General features: G+C 43.3%; 1 protein-coding gene across 1 annotated transcript in view; it reads left to right on the top strand.

Annotated features, from left to right (window-relative positions):
- The window catches only part of LOC102931751 (sodium channel protein type 5 subunit alpha), a 123,511-nt gene that overhangs the window by 78,856 nt on the left and 24,951 nt on the right, over positions 1–19,704 (top strand). Inside the window, 2 exon segments of the mRNA XM_043541608.1 lie at positions 3,708–3,831; positions 15,412–15,566. Coding sequence (XP_043397543.1) covers positions 3,708–3,831; positions 15,412–15,566 — 279 coding nt within the window.

Below are 19,704 nucleotides of genomic sequence, written 5' to 3'. Positions count from 1 at the left end.
TGGTCCTGAAAGCTGCTACTTAGTTATACTGAGTTCCTCGCTAAGTCCAGATGCAAAGATTCCCACTGACATCAGTAGGCTTTGGATCAGGCCTGGCTAAACTGTGGGTTCCTTAATTTATTTTAGGTCACTGATGAAAACTTTCCCCTCCTTTATTTCTTTCTGTAAAAATAAAGATACTGAAAATGAGCCGTTCAAAGTGCTTTGTGTTCCATTTGGAGAGTTCTCCTTTAAAATTATGTGTGCCGTCCCTCTGCCACCAAAAAGAAAAGAGAAAATAAAATAAACACATCTAAGATTATCTTCAGCAGGAAAACCACCAGAGACAGAGGGGAGAACAAAGTAAAAGATCAGGAGCTTGGTGTAAAGGATCTGCGATTTTCTCTGAAGACTTAAATGAGTTTAACATAGGTAAACAATGGAAGGCTGGATCATCATCTCTACTACAAAAAGAGGTAACACTGTGTTCATATCTAACATGGAATCACGAACATTGGTTGATTTCCTTTATATCTGTTTTATTTTTTCGGAATTTATAAAGATCATTAATCAAGAAATAATTTTGTACTTTAAATTTTGTATTTATTACCCTATTTTGTGTTAATGCACAAGAACTCTCTAATTTACTAGTCAAAGGATCATAGAAGATTAGGGTTGGAAGAGACCTCAGGAGGTCATCCAGTCCAACCCCCTGCTCAAAGCAGGACCAACACCAACTAAATCATCCCAGCCAGGGCTTTGGCAAGCCAGGCCTTAAAAACCTCTAAGGATGGAGATTCCACCACCTCCCTAGGTAACACATTCCAGTGCTTCACTAGCCTCCTAGTGAAATAGTTTTTCCTAATATCCAACCTAGACCTCCCCCACTGCAACTTGAGACCATTGCTCCTTGTTCTGTCATCTCTGAGAACAGCATAGCTCCATCCTCTTTGGAATGTGCTCCCCCCCCCCCTCAGGTAGTTGAAAGCTGCTATCAAATCCCCCCTCACTCTTCTTTTCTGCAGACTAAATAAGCCCAGTTCCTTCAGCCTCTCCTCATAAGTCATGTGCCCCAGCCCCCTAATCATTTTCATTGCCCTCTGCTGGACTCTCTCCAATTTGTCCCCATCCTTTCTGTAGTGGGGGGCCCAAAACTGGATGCAAAACTCCAGATTTGGCCTCACCAGTGCCAAATAGAGGGGAATAATCACTTCCCTTAATCTGCTGGCAATGCTCCTACTAATGCAGCCTAATATGCCTTTAGCCTTCTTGGCAACAAGGGCACACTGTTGACTCATATCCAGCTTCTCGTCCACTGTAATCCCCACGTCCTTTTCTGCAGAACTGCCGCTTAGCCAGTCGGTCCCAGCCTGTAGCTGTGCATATGATTCTTCATCCTAAGTGCAGGACTCTGCACTTGTCCTTGTTGAACCTCATCAGATTTCTTTTGGCCCAGTCCTCCAATTTGTCTAGGTCACTCTGGACCTTATCTCTACCCTCCAGCATATCTACCTCTCCCCCCAGCTTCATGTCATCCACAAACTTGCTGAGGGTGCAATCTATCCCATCATCCAGATCATTAATGAAGATGTTGAACAAAATCAGCCCCAGAACCAACCCATAGGGCACTCTGATTGATACCTGCTACCAACTAGACATCGAGTCATTGATTACTACCCATTGAGCCTGAAGATCTAGCCAGCTTTCTGTCCACCTTATAGTCCATTCATCCAATCCATACTACTTTAACTTGCTGGCAAGAATACTGTAGGAGACCATATCAAAAGCTTTGCTAAAGTCAAGGTATATCATGTCCATCACTTTCCCCATATCCACAGAGCCAGTTATCTCATCACAGAAGGCAATCAGGTTGGTCAGGCATGACTTGCCCTTGGTGAATCCATGTTGACTGTTCCTGATCACCTACCTCTCCTCCAAGTGCTTCAAAATGGATTCCTTGAGGACCTGCTCCATGATTTTTTTGGGGACTGAGGTGAGGCTGACCAGTCTGTAGTTCCCTGGATTCTCCTTCTTCCCTTTTTTAAAGATGGGCACTATATTTGCCTTTTTCCAATCATCCAGGACCTCCCCCGATCACCATGAGTTTTCAGAGATAATGGCCAGTGGCTCTGCAATCACATCAGCCAACTCCCTCAGCACCCTTGGATGCATTGTATCTGGCCCCAGGTACTTGTGCCTGTTCAGCTTTTCTAAATAGTCCTTAACCTGTTCTTTCACTATTGAGGGCTGCTCACCTCCTCCCCATACCGTGCAGCCCAGTATAGCAGTCTGGGAGCTGACGTTGTCTGTGAAGACCGAGGCAAAAAAAGCATTGAATACTTCAGCTTTTTCCACATCATCTGTCACTAGATTGCCTCCCCCATTCAGTAAAGGTCCCACACTTTCCCTGACCACTTTCTTGTTGCTAACATGCCTGTAGAAACCCTTTTTGTTACCCTTCACATCCCTTGCTAGCTGCAACTCCAGTTATGGGAGTCCCCAGATATCTTAGCCACACAAGTGTTCACAATTGCATCATAACATCACTAATAAATTTAGCTGCATTAGTTGTATTTATCTTGAAGTATTCTGTCTCACTGGTGAAGGGTAGAGTAAGTGGATTTTAGTGAATGGAAATGGCACAATGCTGTATTTCTAAGTATTGATATAAAACATTAATAGGAAGAGAAATAGTCCTGAGTTACTGAAATAATTTTATTAAAAAGGTCACTATAAAATTAACATTACCTACTTTATTTTTCTTTAAATCTGAATTATTGAAATAAAGAGGTGTTAAAAGATTGTCCCAGAAAATTCTGGTGTGTGCAGTGTGTTCTTTCTTTTTGAGTTGGAAGAACTTTAAGTGAATGTTGTATATGTAATCATGAGTATTCAGCTTTGAAAATTGCTCCTTCGGTCAGAGAAAGGAAACATACCATGTGGCCTGTGAGACCAATCAAAACAGCTCAAATTTCAAACACAGAATATTTTAAATGAATTGCTCACAAATAAACTAAAGTCCAATGATTATTCACAGAAATATTTTGGAGAGTAATTTTGAACAATGAATATATGCAACCTGGAAACAGTAAAAATAATTGAATAAATTATTAGTTATGAGTTATTCACACATCTCTAGTGGTGTGACATCCTAAATATAATGAAATAGGATGGAAGTCTGTGCTAGAGAAGAATACATGATGTGATTACATATTCTACTTCATGTAAACTACCATGGGCATTTCATAGTTTCATTCTGAACAGAAAGTTTTAGAGCTCTACAAAGTAGTCCTTTGATGAAAATTATATTTTCTCTTTTTGCCTTCTCTATTTTTTCATGTGTTGTCCTCTGTTTTAATTGTTTTCAGCCCAAGCTAGTAGAGTGTTTTAAAGCCTATCCATTTTGAAAACCACATGTACTTGAATGCAGAGAAATGGGAATCATTCCCATTTGTGAGCTTTACTAGAGTGATTAATCTGGTTCCTTTTAAATATAACTTTGACTTCCATTTGAATTGATGTGGAGATTTTTCGGGGATCACACACACTGTAAAGCAAGAGGCCATTCCAGGACTGCGATGTTGTTAATAAGTACAGTACCCAACTAAATTTTATATTTTTTAATATTTCCCTTAATTATAACTGTTCACCAATGTACTTATTCAGTTTATTTTAAAGCACAATGACTGCATTAAGGGAAAATTGATGCATTGTCTTTTATTGTGTAGCAACTTGATGATATCAGCTGTTCTGAAGGCAGCACAGTGGATCTGACAAATCCTGAGGAGCTTCTGAAACAGATCCCTGAGCTAGCTGAATACTTAAAGAAACCTGATAAGTGTTTTCCAGAAGGTAAGGATCTGCTGATTTCAGTATGACTAGGAAGTGAGAAGAAGAGCCCACAGTAACCTGTTCTCCTAGCTAATCCTGAGACACTCAGGCACTCAACACCAAGGCACTCTGTCTATTTGCAAAGTATTTAATGATAAAAATACTTCAATAATACATAATTACCTAGTACTTGTGTAGCACTTTTCATCCATAGATCTCAGTAATAGTGAAAACATATGTGAAATAGGCAGAGAAAATTTGTTAGTGTTTGGTTGAATTTCTCTAGGATGGTAAGCCTGGAAGCCCACTTTAAATTGCTGTATAGCTTTTAGCTTTACAAGTTTATTTCATGTCAATATTTGCGCTCAATGCGCTTTTAAATTTTCAAAGCTGGCTCCTTCTAGCCAAAACTATCCATAACAAGATTATTATGGTTGTTGCTAGAGAAAAGTTAAATTTATTAACATTTTCTTCAAACCCTTATATCAATTATTACTCTGAACAAAGGATAGTCTCCCCCTGTTTGTACTAGATATAATGGTGTACCACATGTCAACAAGGTCAGTTCGCAGTTGGATTAATTTCCTCCTGGGTTACAATTCTATATAACTGTAAAGGAATAGAGTTCCTGGATAATTAACTCTTTGATTTTAGAAAGCCTGACAGTACTCAGATCCTTTTTCCCACAGTGTTCTCGCTCCTTGTCACTTGCATTAGCTGACATGCTGTTTCTTCCTACTGGCTGGAGAGCACTATCCTTGGGTGTCTAGACATCCAGATAGGGAGAATCAGAGGAGAAAACCAGCTATAGCACTCACCTTCTCATCTATCTCCTCAGCAAAAGGAGTTTTTTTGAAGAGCAAGAGATGGGACCAGATGAGGAAACACTGCCAGCAGCCAATATATCTTACTCTTTGTCTGATGAGACAAGAATGCCTTCTCCTCCTGCCTTTTGAGATGACTTCAGACGTTTCAAGAGAGTAGCTGAAATTTTACAAATTTCATTGGAGGAGATTCAGGAAATGCACCATCAGCTGGTAGATATACTCCACACCATGCCCTAAGGCAAAGTAATTCCACCAATGAATGAAGCTTTTCTTGAACCACCTAAAACATTGTGGCATCCCCCAGTGACTGCACCTCCAATGTGCAAGAGTGCAGACAAAAAATGTTATGTGCCTGTGAAAGAGACAGAATACCTATTTGCACACCCAATGCTGAATTCGTTGGTGATGGATGCTGTGAATGAGCTCAATAAGCAACACCACTCCAAGACTCATGCTAACGACCAGAAATGTTTGAATTTATTAGGCTGAAAGAGGGGTTTTGTTGTTGTTGGCTTCTCTGCAATTTAGAGTGGCAAATTATCAAGCTATCATTGCTAAATACAATTATCTCAACCATAATAATTCACATCTTTTATTGAATATCTCAGTAAAAAAAGGGAGAGTTTTAGGCAATTATTGTGGAGGGTCATCTTATTACCAAAGCATCACTGCAAGCTTCATTGGATGTGGCAGTTAGTGTCTTGCTGTATGGCAACAGCACTAGTGATAAACTGGGCATTGTGGCTGCAATGTTCTGGAATCCTAAAAGAGGTCCAGATTACTGTATAGAATATTTCATTTGATGGGACAAAACTGCTTAGTGATACCATGGACAAACCTCTCCACCTGCAGGAGGCAGGAAAGGATTTCTCCATTGTATGTTAGTTTATCTCCTCCCTCTGAAGCATCAGGGATGGCCACGGCTGAAGATGGGACATTGGAAAGGGAGTGCCAAGACTCTGAGGTTGCACTGAGCATTCTCTCTCTCAGGTGTGTGCCTGGTGGGTTCTTGCTTACATGCCCAGGGTCTAATTGATTGCCATACGTGGAGTCGGGAAGGAATTTTCCTCCAGGTCAGATTGGCAGTGGCCGTGGGGGTTTTTCACCTTCCTCTGCAGTGTGGGGTAATGGTAATTTGCTAGCATTAACTTGGTATATGTCACTTAATCATTTCCCTGCCACTGCAGGGACCTCAGGCATTAGTGCGCCTTTGTGCCTCCTATTTTCTGTCTGTGGCACCTAGTAGTTTAGTCTCCTTTGGGCAGTAAGACTTTGGTCTAATTTCGGTCGTTAGGTTGTGGGCACTGGGTGGCGTTGGTGGCCTGTGATATACGGGAAGTCAGACTAGGTAATCTGATGGATCCCTTCGGCCTCAAACCATGACTGTGATACTCTTTAAAAGATCTGAGGGCAATGCTTCCTTCATTCAGGATTTATACTTCTGCTAGCAAAAGAAAATACAGCAGGTCACAGACATACCAAAGATCTCATCTAGTTCAATTTCCAGCCTATCACAGGGCATCGTAGCCACCTAGAAAGAGATCTAAATTCCAGAAGAATAGACCTTCCACATCTGCAACTGCAACAACACAATCTTCCACATCTGGCAAGCACTCATTTTGTATGCAGTGTTGTAGCTGTGTCAGTCCCAGGATACTAGAGAGACAAGGTGGGTGAGGTAATATCTTTCATTGTACTAACTTCTGTTGGCGAGAGAGATAAGCTTTCAAGCTACACAGAGCTCTTCCTCAGGCAGGTGATGACCCTTGAAAGCTTCTCTCTCACCAGCAGAAATTGGTCCAATAAAAGATATTACCTCACTTCACATTGGTTGAGAGCTGTGAACCACTTCACTGTTTGAATTTACAGCTGCATCTTTCCATTTACAAAGACCATCTTTCCATTTACAAAGACTCATGGGAAAGTTTACATCAGACAAATGGGCATTAGAAGTAATAATCCATTCCTCCACCCCACCCACTTTCCCTGTCCCTTTTCAGGGACCCCTCTCACAAGAAGTTTTTTAAGAAAGGAGATAGAATCTCTTCTACAACTAGAAGATATAGAACCAGTTCTATTCCCCTATGTGGGAAGGGTTTTTTACTCAAAATGCTTTAGTGTCCAAGAAGGTAGGGTGGAGACCTATTTTGGACCTCAGAATACTGAACACCTTCATCCAGACACAGAGATTCAGGATGGTTACCTCAGCAGCAACAACAACAACAGTAGATCCAAGTGACTGGTTTGCACACCTTGACCTCCAGAATGAATATTTTCGTATAGCAAAGTGATTGGCCATGATCACTTTCAGCATTGTGTACTTCCATTTGGCTTTTTGATTGCCCCCAGGGTTTTCATGGAAGTTCTATCACTAGTAGCAGCTTACCTAAGATATTTAGGAGTTCAAGTTTCCCCTTACCTAGATGACTGGCTCCTCAAGGTTGATCTTATGACAAAGTACAGTCAGCAATAAACAAGGCTATAACCATATTCAAGACTCAAGGGTTAAAACTCAATAAAGAAAAGTCCACTTTGATACCCATTCAGCTCATTGAGTTTATAAGAACCAACTTGGACTCCAAAACTGCCCGAGGTTAACTGCCGGAAGTTACTTATCAGGGGACAGGTTTGATACAAAGTCAAGCCTCATTTTCCAACTGCACTTGAGTCCACACAAAACAGCAAGTACTTGTTGAGTCATTATGGCTACATGTACATTAGTAACACCACATGCCATATTGCATCTTCAGTGCCTTAAAATATGGTTAAAGAGTGCTTATATACACAAAAATATAGTCAAAACAGGTAACTGTGAGTTCCTTAGAGGGTTCTTGACTTGCTCAGTTGGTGGGTGGAGGGATCCAAACAAGGTGTGCGTTGGAATACGTTTTACTCTTTCCCACTCACCTTACCCATGCAGACTATAGTGACAAATGCCTTTGTAATAGTCTGGGGTGCTCATCTTTAGGATCATGTGATCAGAATCATGACAGATGACAAGGCGACCACAGTTTACATAAATCATCAATGAGGAATGAGAGCTTTCTCCCTATGTACAGAAGCAGGGAAGCTAGAGATTTGGTTTATAAGACATCAGATTACCATTTTGTCTGTATACTTACTGGATCTATAGAACACTACAGCAGACAAAGTAGACATTTCCTGTGGGATCACGAATAAGAGCTGAACCATTCAGTGTTTTACAGAATATTTGCTAGCTGTGTACTGTTTAAGGGGAAGTCTAGGTCACAGCTTTCTAGAGGATGAATTCCTCATAATATGGTCAGGGAATTTGGCTTATGCCTACCCTCCCACTCTGTGTTGCTTTTGAAGGTGCTGAAAAAGATAAAGCAAGACAAGGTGAGAGTCATTCTTACAGCACCAGCATGTGCAAGACAGATATAGTTACCAGACCTTATTAATGTCTCAACCTAATTTGTCTCAACCATCACTTCATTTGCCATTGATGCCCAAATTGCTGACTCAGGACTCTCCATTCCAGTCTTAGTCTGATCCATCTCAAGATATGTTTGCTAAGCCTAGAGATGAACTGTACTGCAGATGTGCAAAACATTGGTGAACAGCAGAAAACCATCCACAAGAAAGTCTTCCCTTGAGAAATGGAAGAGGTTTCAGTCTCGGTGCTCAAATAAATTTGTTAGTCTCTAAGATGCCACAAGTACTCCTTTTCTTTTTGGTGTACACAATGTGGCTTTTCTCCTTCCGATTCTGAATTACCACATTTATTATATTACCTTTTGGGCTGTCCTAAATATAAAGCAAACAGTAACCACCTTTCTGTATACAGTGCTATAAAATCCCTCTTGGCCAGAGGCAAAACCCTTTCACCTGTAAAGGGTTAAGAAGCTAAGATAACCTTGCTGGCACCTGACCCAAAATGAGCAATGAGGGGACAAGATACTTTCAAATCTGGAGGGGGGAACAAAGGGTTTGTCTGTCTGTGTGATGCTTTTTCTGGGAACAGATCAGGAATGCAGCCTTACAACTCCTGTTAAGTTAGTAAGTAGTCTAGCTAGAAATGCATTAGATTTCCTTTTGTTTAATGGCTGGTAAAATAAGCTGTGCTGGATGGAATGTATATTCCTGTTTTGGTGTCTTTTTGTAACTTAAGGTATTGCCTAGAGGGATTCTCTATGTTTTGAATCTGATTACCCTGTAAGGTATTTACCATCCTGATTTTACAGAGGTGATTCTTTTACCTTTTCTTTAATTAAAATTCTTCTTTTAAGAACTTGATTGATTTTTCATTGTTCTTAAGATCCAAGGGTTTGGGTCTATGTTCACCTGTACAAATTGGTGAGGATTCTTATCAAACCTTCCCCAGAAAAAGGGGTGTAGAGCTTGGGGGGATATTTTCGGGGAAGACGTCTCCAAGTGGGCTCTTTCCCTGTTCTTTGTTTAGAACGCTTGGTGGTGGCAGCATACGGTTCAAGGACAAGACACATTTTGTACCTTGGGGAAGTTTTAACCTAAACTGGTAAGAATAAGCTTAGAGGGTCTTTCATGCAGGTCCCCACATCTGTACCCTAGAGTTCAGAGTGGGGAAGGAACCTTGACATGGGCTTAAAGATCTTTGGTTTGTCCTTGAGTCCAGTGATCACCTAGTCAGATTTCCTGTATAACACAGGCAGTAGAACATCCCCAAAATAATTCCTTGAGCATATCTTTTAGAAAAAAACAATTTTGATTTAAAAATTGTCAATGATCGAGAATCCACCATGATCCTTGACAAATTGTTTCAATGGTTAAGTACTCTCACTGTTCAAAATGTACATGTTATTTCCAGTCTCAAATTGTCTAATTTCAACTTTCAGCCATTGGATCATGTTATACAGTTCTCTGCTAGGTAGAAGAGCCTATTATTAAATATTTGTTCCCATGTAGATACATATACACTCTAATCTAGTCACCCCTTAACCTTCTCTTTGTTATGCTAAATCAGGGGTTCTCAACCTATTTATCATTGTGGGCTGCATATATGGCCCACAAAGTGTTACCTGGGCCACAGGTTGAGAACCACGGTGCCCCCCATCTAACCCCCCAACACACAAGCCCCTATGCTCAGTGCCCTCTGCCCAGAGACCCCTCCACAGGGTGGGGGCAGGAGCGGAGAGCTGGGTGTGGGGCAGGGACCCCAACCCCAGACCCTGCTGTGCAGGAACCCTCTTTGTGCAGCCGGCAGCCCAGAGCCCACCATGTGGCAGGGCAGCCAGCTGACTGGACCCCAAGCCCCACCACACAGCAGGGCTGCCAGGAGCCCAGAGCTCGCCACGCAGCAGGGCAGCCAGCATCCTGGAGCCCACGGCCTTTAGCACACAGCTGAGCTGGGCCGCAGCTGTGTGGTAATGGGGCCTCATGTGGCCCGTGGGCTGAGAACCTTGTAGTCATTGAGGAGTCAAGCCAAGGGTCCAACCAAAGTCTGAGTGAGGTGTCAAGCCAAGGGTTGAAGCTGGAGTCAGAGTGAGGAGTCGAGCTGGAGATAGAGTCAAGGGTAGGACAGAGGAGCAGGGAACTAGAGCGAGGAAGGAACACAGGAACTTGGGGTATTGGAGGATCCGGGTTAAGGAGGGCAGGAACCCAGACCAGGCTGAAAGGCAGGGCTCAGGAGTCAGCTGAGTAGGCAGGGTCCGAAGTGGCAGCCAGCAAGGGATTCACCTACTTCCTCAAACAACTTCCTGTGCCTCCTTCTGGCTTAAGTGGTGCGTCTGAGCCGATTGGTGGAGCTGGATGTTTTCCCAGTCAGGAGCTTTGTGGGTGGAGCCCACCCTGAAGCTACAGTATGAATCTGTTGTTAAAAAAAATACAGTAATTTTAGTAGTAGGAGATAACATTAACCTGCCTCATTCTGTATTTTTGGTCAAAATTCAGGAATGGAAGAGATGGGGAGTCAGAAGCAGTTGGAAGGGAAATAAGGATAGGCTATTTACTGTGTACAGTATTTGGAGTTTTTCAAGATGTTTTTTTCCTTTGGGTGCTCCGCCATAGGTGTGCATGTGCCTCAAATTGAGAGATTTTTGGTTGCAGTCTGTTCAGTCCACACATGCATCATAACTATCCTTGTGCCCTGTACTAAGGGTACATAGGGCCGTGCTAGACCAACTGCCACTCCAGTTACGTTCTTAATGCAGAATCCAACCACACCAAGTTTTCCAAAGGAGGTGAAAGGCTCCAAGTGAAAGGCTAATTCCTTCCAACATCCAGAGTATGTAAACTGACATCTACCCTAGAAGTAGGGTAAAACACTGGTAACTGTAACTGTCTCTGGCTTTGACCCTTGCCTTGACTCCTCACCCTGTCTCTAGGTCCAGCCCCCGGCTCTGGTTCCTGGCCCCTGACTCCAACCACTAGGCCTGACTGGCCATGCCTCAGTCCTCACATAGTTTTTCCCCACCTCAAAACCTTCCCTGTTCTCTCCCCTTGGGAGAAGGTCTATGCGCAGAGATCAGGGGTTTAAAAACCATGTTTCCTACCCTGCTCCTTCTCAGTCAGTGGTAATCCTGGGCACAGCCTTTTCTGCCTTGGAGAAGCTTATATCTCCACCAACTGCAGCATCTACTGCTCCTTCCCTCCCCAAACCTGAGAGGGACAGGAGCTTCAGTTGAGGAAGTGTCTCATGGAGAAAGCCGTGAGATCCCAGTAGGATCCAGGCCGGGAGAACTTAGAGCAGCACCTCTATGAGCATGAGCTCCAGAACAGAGGTCAAATCTACTAAGTCAAAGGACCCATTGTCTTGGGTCTTTCATGAGAGAAGGGGCACACTTAAAATACAGGACCAGGTACACTTCCAAATCTGTTTCCAAAAGAAGGGATCCCTCCCTGACTCCTTCCAAATCAGATTAAACCTTGTGCTCGAATCCTAAAGACTTATGCCTTTCTAAACCTCCCAACCACAAGGGTAAGGCATGCAGAAGCAAGGATCCACTGGTACTGACTCTGGTTCTGACTACTAAGCCAAAAGAGCACCATCTGCTGGCACTGACCATCAGCTCCAGGCAAGAATCTTCTCCGATGGTACTGACTTAACCCCATAAGGATCGGCCAACTGCTAAGCCTGTGGAAGTGCTGGATCTGCCCATACCAACTACTGGGACACTTTGTATTCTTGGATTAATTGAAACTTCTACCTTTCTGGATGGTATCTTCACTTTCCCTACCCTCAATTTCCTCTTCTCCCAAGTCCAGTTCTTCTACAGATTGTTTTGACACCAAAAGAGGAGCTACTCCCCTACTCTGTCCCCAGGCTGGAGTCTACATCTCCCAGTATCACTGTTATCGCTGGATCGAACCTTCTCTTCAGTCAAATCTGACATTCAAGATGAGCAATCCACCTCCACAGAGGGAGATTAGCCCTGACAGAACCTGTCTTGGACCCTCCCTCCACCCAGACACTATTACCCTCTGAGGGACCGATAGTACCCAGTGGAGTCCTCCCCAACCAGCTTTCAAACCATCATACTGGCCCTACTGAGGCCCATGGGATCCCTATGCATGGCACCTTTGATTCATGCAAGAGTGTCACTGACTCTCTTCCCCTAGACAACACCAACCAGCTCCACCTGAGTATGCAGAAGAGGAAGATACTCAGCTGGAACCCCTGGTAGCGGCAGTACCAACAAGCATATCATCTTTCTTACCTGATGAGGTTAGCGTCCTATCTTTGTCATCCCTGACTGATGACAACAGGCATACCAAGAACTCTTGAGGAGGGTAGTGGCTGACATCCAGATCCCACTTCAGCATAAGCTCCTGGACATCCTGCAGCCTACTTGTCTCAATCAAGTGGCTCTCCCTCTAAATGAGGCTATCGTGGAACATACCAAGGTGATGTAGCACAGACCTGCATCTTGGACTGCTACACGTAAAGGGGCTGAAAGTTGTTTTGTACCTACCAAAAGCAGAGGAATTTTTGTTCACCCATTCACCCCCAACTACCTACTTGTACAAGCAGCCATAGAAAGATCCGGGCAGCAACATCTCAAGACTACCCCTGCAGACAAGGGTGCTTAATGTGTTGACCTTCTAGGGAAGTAGGTATTCTCACTAACCAGCCTCCAGTTTAGAATTGCTAAGTACCAGGCCCTGTTAGCGAAGTATGATTTTGCGAAGTACTCCAAGTTCCTGAAGTTTAAGGAGTGACTCACTCAGTGACAGACGATCCAATTTCAAACCCACATTGATGAAGGTAAACTGGTAGCAAAGACATAGTGGACATGGCTAATACCACATCTAAAGCCATAGCAACTGTAAAAGTTATGCGGTGTGAATTGTGGCTTCACACTTTGGGACTCTCAAGGGAGGTTAGAATACCATCAAGGATCTTTCCTTCAAGTCTAATCTTTTTAACGAGAACATAAATGAGTCCTTACGCTCATTAAAGGACTCCAGGACAATCCTCCACTGCAATGGCATTTATATCCAGCCCGTAAGAGGAAATACCATAAACAGCTGTAGAAGCCAATTCCTCTCCCACTATCTTTCTACCACCTTCTCCATTCAGGCTGTGCTGCAAGTGCCAGAAGGTCCAAGGACCAAAATATGTAGCCTCATCCACTTCGATATCAGCCACACAATCTCACTCACCAGCAAAGGGTTACTTTTGCTGGGACATTCAAGAGTTGCAGACCATCACAGACACCATCCCCTGCTGCTTCCTAAACCTTTTAGTGGCTGCCTAGCATACTACGCCGACAACTGGAGGGCCACAACAATGGACAGATGGGCACTAGATATCATGCACTCTGGCTACATCTAGTTTCTTTTCCAATCTCTCTTCAGAGACCACTCTCACAAGGAAATCCTCCATCAGGAGGCAGACTCTCTCCTCACAAGGGGCTATAGCAGGGGTAGGCAAACTTTTTGGCCCAAGGGCCACACTGAGGTTGCAAAACTGTATGGAGGGCCGGGTAGGGAAGGCTGTGCCTCCCCAAACAGCCTGGCCCCGCCCCCTATCTTCCCCTTCCTACTTCCTGCCCCCTGACTGCCCCCCTCAGAACCTCTGACCCATCCAACCCCCCTGCCCCTTGTCCCCTAATTGCCTCCTCCCAGAACTCCCAGCCTCTAACTGCCCCCCAGGACCCCACCCCCTGCTCCCTGTCCCCTATCCACACCCCCGCCCCTGACAGGCCCCCCAGGACTCCCACGCCTATTCAACCCCCCTGCTCCCCGTCCCCTATTCACACCCCTGACCCTTGACAGGCCCCCCAGAACCACTGGCCACATGTTTGTGAAGGTCACTTTCCTTGTTGCTTTCATGTCAGCCAGAAGGTAAGCTGGGGTCACTCATGGCACACCCTCCATACAGTACTTTTGATAAAGAGAAGGCATCTCTTCATCTCCACCTGAAATTTATTCCTAAATTAATTTCCAAGTTCCACAGCAATCAATTTACTTGGCAGTTTTCTTTCCAAAACCTTATGCCTTTAGCAAGGAGAGGAGGCTTCACCTCTGTCAGATGAGCTTTGGCTTTCTATCTGCAAAGAATGAAACCAATTAGGAAAACCACTTAGATTATTTGTTGCTATAGCAGAATAAACACAGCGTCAAGCAATATTTGCTCAGAGACTCTAAGTGGATTTCTGACTGTTTCCTCTTTGCTATCAGTGAGCACAGTTCCCTTCCTTGAATGGGATGAGGGCCCATTTCACTAGAGCATAGATTACTTCGGTAGTATGTTTTAGAGAACTGCCTATGCTGAACATTTATAAGGCAGCAATCTGGAGTTGCATCCACACCTTTACAAAGCATTAAGCTTTAGTCCAAGCCTCTTCTGCTGATTTCAGTCTTTGGAACAGCAGTATTACAGAATCTATACCCTCTGCATCTTTGCACCTCCTTTCTTGACTACTGCTTACCAGTCACCCATGTATGAAATGCATGTAGGGACCAGCACTCAAAGAAGAAATGGAAGCTACTTACCTATAACTGGAGGTTCTTTGAGATGTGTGGCCCCTATATGTATTCCACTACCTGCCTTAGTTCCATTCTGCTTTGGATCATGACTGGATTTGTAGTAGAGAAGGAACTGGAGAGGTGGTCAGTCTGCACTTCCCCTTCCACTTTGGGTACTGACCACAAGAATCTCCAGGATGCAAGGGTTGACCAATAGACTCTGCTCACAAGATTTTCCAGTCTCAGGTGCACTGTGCTCGTGAGTACCCGCATGTGGAATACAGATAGGGACCACATATCTCAAAAAACCTCCACTTACAGTTAAGTAACCTCTATATCTTCTTTCAAGGTGTATGGTGGAAACCCAGTTGCTTTGTACATTTGAATCTAGAATGAATAAATGACTAGAAGTTAGAATGTAGGGAACAATAATGCACTATTAAGGAGGTGAACTAGATGACCCCACAGCTCTTCTTTATCTTTAATTTCTGTGATGCAATAATTCCTTCTGCCAACTGTATTATCCTTCCATATTCCAGTGTTAACCATGCTGGTAAACCTCCTCCAGAGCTATGAAATTCGTCATGTTATGTTGCCTTTGTTCTGTGAATCTGAACATCAACATTCTGAGGGTGTTGCCAGTGTTCTCAACAGGTATTGTTGATCGGGAAGGTAACTCACTAAAGGGTGTAAGATATTCCTCATTGCTTAAAAATATTTTTGTAATTTGTTTTCAAAGGAAAATGGATAGAGAGATGAAACAGCAGAGACACAAGTTTAAGGTGACCAAGGAGTTTCCCCTGAACCCAGAAATTTCTACAGCAGTCCTGGGTGTTCATGTATTTACCATGTGTCCCTCTTTCAGGCTGTGTTCGACGTTCCCCTTGCTGCTCAGTGAATACCACAAAGTTTCCAGGAAAAACATGGTGGAACCTGAGGAAAACATGCTACAAAATTGTTGAACACAACTCTTTCGAAAGCTTTATCATATTCATGATTCTGCTAAGCAGTGGAAGCCTGGTAAATTTAATTTAATCTCATATCAGGTTGAATTATAAATGACTTTTTAGCACAGGAAAGAGGGTGTATTTTCAAAGCTGATGGTGGGAGAAGAAGAAAAGTGGCCTTGCAAAGGGCTAACTTATTTTTTATAGTAATTGGAAAATACAGTAAATCGAATGACAGAATGAGCAACTCTAACAAGCTGTGATGATTTCCATTCTGGTTGTATATTGGTTTTTCTGAAGCTTTGTCTGGCAGTTATTTCACACACAGAGACTATCATTTTTATGTTCATCCTTAAGACCAAAGAGTCTTTCCTGGTGCTAATTCTCTTGGAACATGAAGCTGAATCTACTTTTGAACTAGATGTTTGTATACATCTGAAAAAATACTCCCCTAAAAATTACTGAAAATAAAACTCCTCAGGACAGAAGTGTAGTATGTCTGTGTGTAAAAGTTACAAGTTAGTAAGTTAGTGTGAATTAAATAAGTCTAAAGGGAGTTAAGTTTGTGTAACTTACATATTGAGGGGCCAGAAGATTTAATTAACTTTGTCTCCCTCTTGACTTACACTTTCTTAAACTTGGGATATCCTGCACCTTTAAAAGGCTTGGTCACTCTGCACTCAGTTGCATAGCCTCACTTTTGTGTTAGATTCTGTTTTGCTGCCAGAACAATAAAGCGGACAGCTGTACTTAAATCAGCAATCCCTAAGTCTATCTTCTTGTCTGCTGCTTCCAAGTATAACATTGGTGACAAGGAGCTTCTATCCCATGGGTGTCCAGTGCTCTCACTGCCTGCCCAAGAAGGAGAAAAAGTAAAAAAATAATATTTAAAAAAGGAAAAAAGTTCATTTCGAGGCACAAGGTAGCAGACTGAAGCTTTTGTCCCAAGAAAAACAGCGTCGACCAGCCAGAAAAACAGGGAAAGTAGGCAAATAGGGCAGAACAAAGAAGGGGGCGGTTGCAGTTGCTGCTGATTGACCAGACATAGAGCAGTGAGGATGAAGCAGCCATCTTGGATGACCTCATGCAAGAAGACAGAAAGAGACAGCTTTAGCCTGCAGTGTATACAGCCAGCAGAGGGAGCCCAAGTACTGTCAAAGGAGTGATTCTGCTCTGTCAGCACACAGCCAGTAAAGGGAGATCAAGAACAAACAGTGTATGGTTTAAAAAAAAAATCAGTGGAAAAGCAGAGATCCAGAAGGGTGTGTAGATCAACAGGATAGAAATAAAATGGCAACTCTTCTGGGCAACGTTAGTGAATTTGAAGAGAATCGTGAACCATGATTGTGTACTTCAAACATTTTGGGCAATTTATGACCTGCAATTGCATTCCAGATGTACGAGTTTCAACTTTGCTGACAGTGATGGGTCCAAAGGCATACAGACTGCTGCATGATCTACTATATCAGGCTATGCCTGGAACTGCCACATATGCTGCAGTTACTGCGGCAATGCAGGAATATTTCTCTCCTACCCATCAATAATAGCAGAATGATAGCGGGTCCATCAGAGGCATCAGGAAAGGGGAGAGTCAGTGACACAGTTTGTTGCTCCTGTAAAGACAGTGCTCAGAGCATGGTCAGTGTGGACAAACATTAAGTGATGCTTTGTGTGACCAGTTTGTCTCTGGTTTACACAAAGACTAGATCCAGAAGAAGTTACTGACTATATCAATGTTACATTCAAGAAGGCTATTGAGGTAGGTATTACCATGGAAACCACAGAGGATTCTCTGGAATTTAGTATGAACCAAGAAGTACGTCTCCTGAATTGGTGAGACAGAGGACCATGAGAATGCTGGGCATATCTGGTCATCTGGAGAAAGTGCCAGGAGAAAGGAAACATTATGGTTACCTGTTGCACTGTTCAACATCCAACAACACAGAGTAACCATCCATCCAAGAGCACATTTATGAAGACTGAACCTAAGAAAGTATAGAAATTGGGAATTCATAATGTGGAAAAAGTCAAAAGCTCTAGCGGCACTGACCAAACCATAACACTTCATGATTTAGTTGGGGATTGGTCCTGCTCTGGGCAGGGGGTTGGACTAGATGACCTCCAGAGGTCCCTTCCAACTCTGATATTCTATGATTCTATGTGTTATCGGAAGCTGGAGAAAGAGATGTCATCTGAGTCACACCCTTGATTGTGGGAGTTCCTACAAGAATGGAGCTTGACATCGGAGCTGCCGTCGCACTGATTTCTGCATCTGCCATCACCAGACTTTGTCACAAGTTCCTCTGGAAGAAAACCTCTCCAGTTTTGAAGACTTTTATACCAGGGTAAAGTTAAGAGTTACTCCAAGTGAAAGTTCAGCTAGATGGACAATCTGTCATTTTACCTTGTATGTGATTGAAGGAAAGTATCCATCACTATTTGGCAGGACTTGGCTTGAGAAGCTCAAGGTGAATTGGACCAAGATCAAGGTGATCATAAAAGCACCTCAAAATCTTCAAGAAATACTGGACAGACACTCCAAAGTTTTTGAAAAAGAATTTGGACAGATAAGCAACATGTCAGTGAAGTTCAGTGTTAAGTCTAACAGCCAAGCCCAGAGTTGCGCTTTATGTTCCGACGCCTCTGGTGGAGGTTCATTTGGACCTTTTAGTGAACATCGGAGTTGTGTTACACACAGTGAGTGGGCTACCCATTGTATCAGTGATCAAGAATGATGGTTCCATTTGAATTTGCAGAGATTTCAAAGTGACAGTGAATCCAGTTTTATGTGCAGACCAGTATCCACTTCCTCGTACCAAAGATTTGTTTGCTACTCTTAGTGGAAGACAGTGTTTCAGCAAATTGGATTTGTTTAATGCATACCTACAAATAGATTCATAGATGGATAGACTTTAAGGTCAGAAGGTACTGTCGTGATCATCTAGTCTGACCTCCTGCATATTGCAGGCCACAGACCCTCACCCACCCACTCCTGTAATAGACCCCTAACCTGTGGCTGAGTTACTGAAGTCCTCAAATTATGATTTAAAAAATTCAAGTTACAGAGAATCCACCATTTACACTAGTTTAAACCTGCACTTGACCTCTGCCCCATGCCTCAGAGGAAGGCAAAAAAATACCAAGTCTTTAACAATCTGACCCAGGGGGAAATTCCTTCCCAACCCCTAATATAGCAATCAGTTAGACCCTGAGCGTGTGGGAAAGACCCACCAGGCATATACCTGGGAAAGAATTCTCTGTAGTAACTAAGAGCCCTCCCCATCTAGTGCCCCATCTCTGGCAACTGGGGATTTTTGCCACATGCCATTGTAGACAGTCCCATCATACCATCCCCTCCCTAAATTTATCAAGCTCAGCATTGAAGCCAGTTAGATTTTTTTGCCTCCAATGCTCCCCTTGGAACCTCCCCTTGGTTCTAACTATCAGAGGAGTGAAGTTCTGGAACAGCCTTCCAAGGGGAGCAGTGGGGGAAAAAGACATATCTGGCTTCAAGACTAAGATTGATAAGTTTATGGAGGGGATGGTATGATAGGATAGCCTAATTTTGGCAGTTTAATTGATCATTGACTATTAGCAGTAAATATGCCCAATGGCCTGTGATGGGATGTTAGATGGGGTGGGGTCTGAGTTACTACAGAGAATTCTTTCCTGGGTGGCTGGCTGGTGAGTCTTGCCCACATGCTCAGGGTTTAGCTGATCACCATATTTGGGGTTGGGAAGGAGTTTTCCTCCAGGGCAGAGGCCCTGGGGGGTTTTCGGCTTCCTCTGCAGCGTGGGACATGGGTCACTTGCTGGAGGATTCTCTGCTCCTTGAAGTCTTTAAACCACGATTTGAGGACTTCAGTAGCTCAGACATAGGTTAGGTGTTTGTTACAGGAGTGGGTGGGTGAGATTCTGTGGCCTGCGTTGTGCAGGAGGTCAGACTAGATGATCATAATGGTCCCTTCTGACCTTAAAGTCTATGATTCTATGAACTTCACTGCTCCAATGGTTAGAAACCTTCATCTAATTTCAAGCCTAAACTTGTTGGTAGCCAGTTTGTATCCATTTGTTTTTGTGTCCACATTGGTGCTTAACTTAAATAACTCCTCTCCGTCTCTGATATGTATTTATAGAGAGCAATCATATCTCCCCTCAAGACAAGCTCTTTGAGTGTCCTCTCATAAGGTAGGTTTTCCATTCCTTGGATC

The sequence above is a fragment of the Chelonia mydas genome, chromosome 2, assembly GCF_015237465.2.
Source record: "Chelonia mydas isolate rCheMyd1 chromosome 2, rCheMyd1.pri.v2, whole genome shotgun sequence".
In the NCBI taxonomy this organism is placed as follows: Eukaryota; Metazoa; Chordata; order Testudines; family Cheloniidae; genus Chelonia; species Chelonia mydas.
This window is presented reverse-complemented; position numbering and strand designations above follow the sequence as displayed.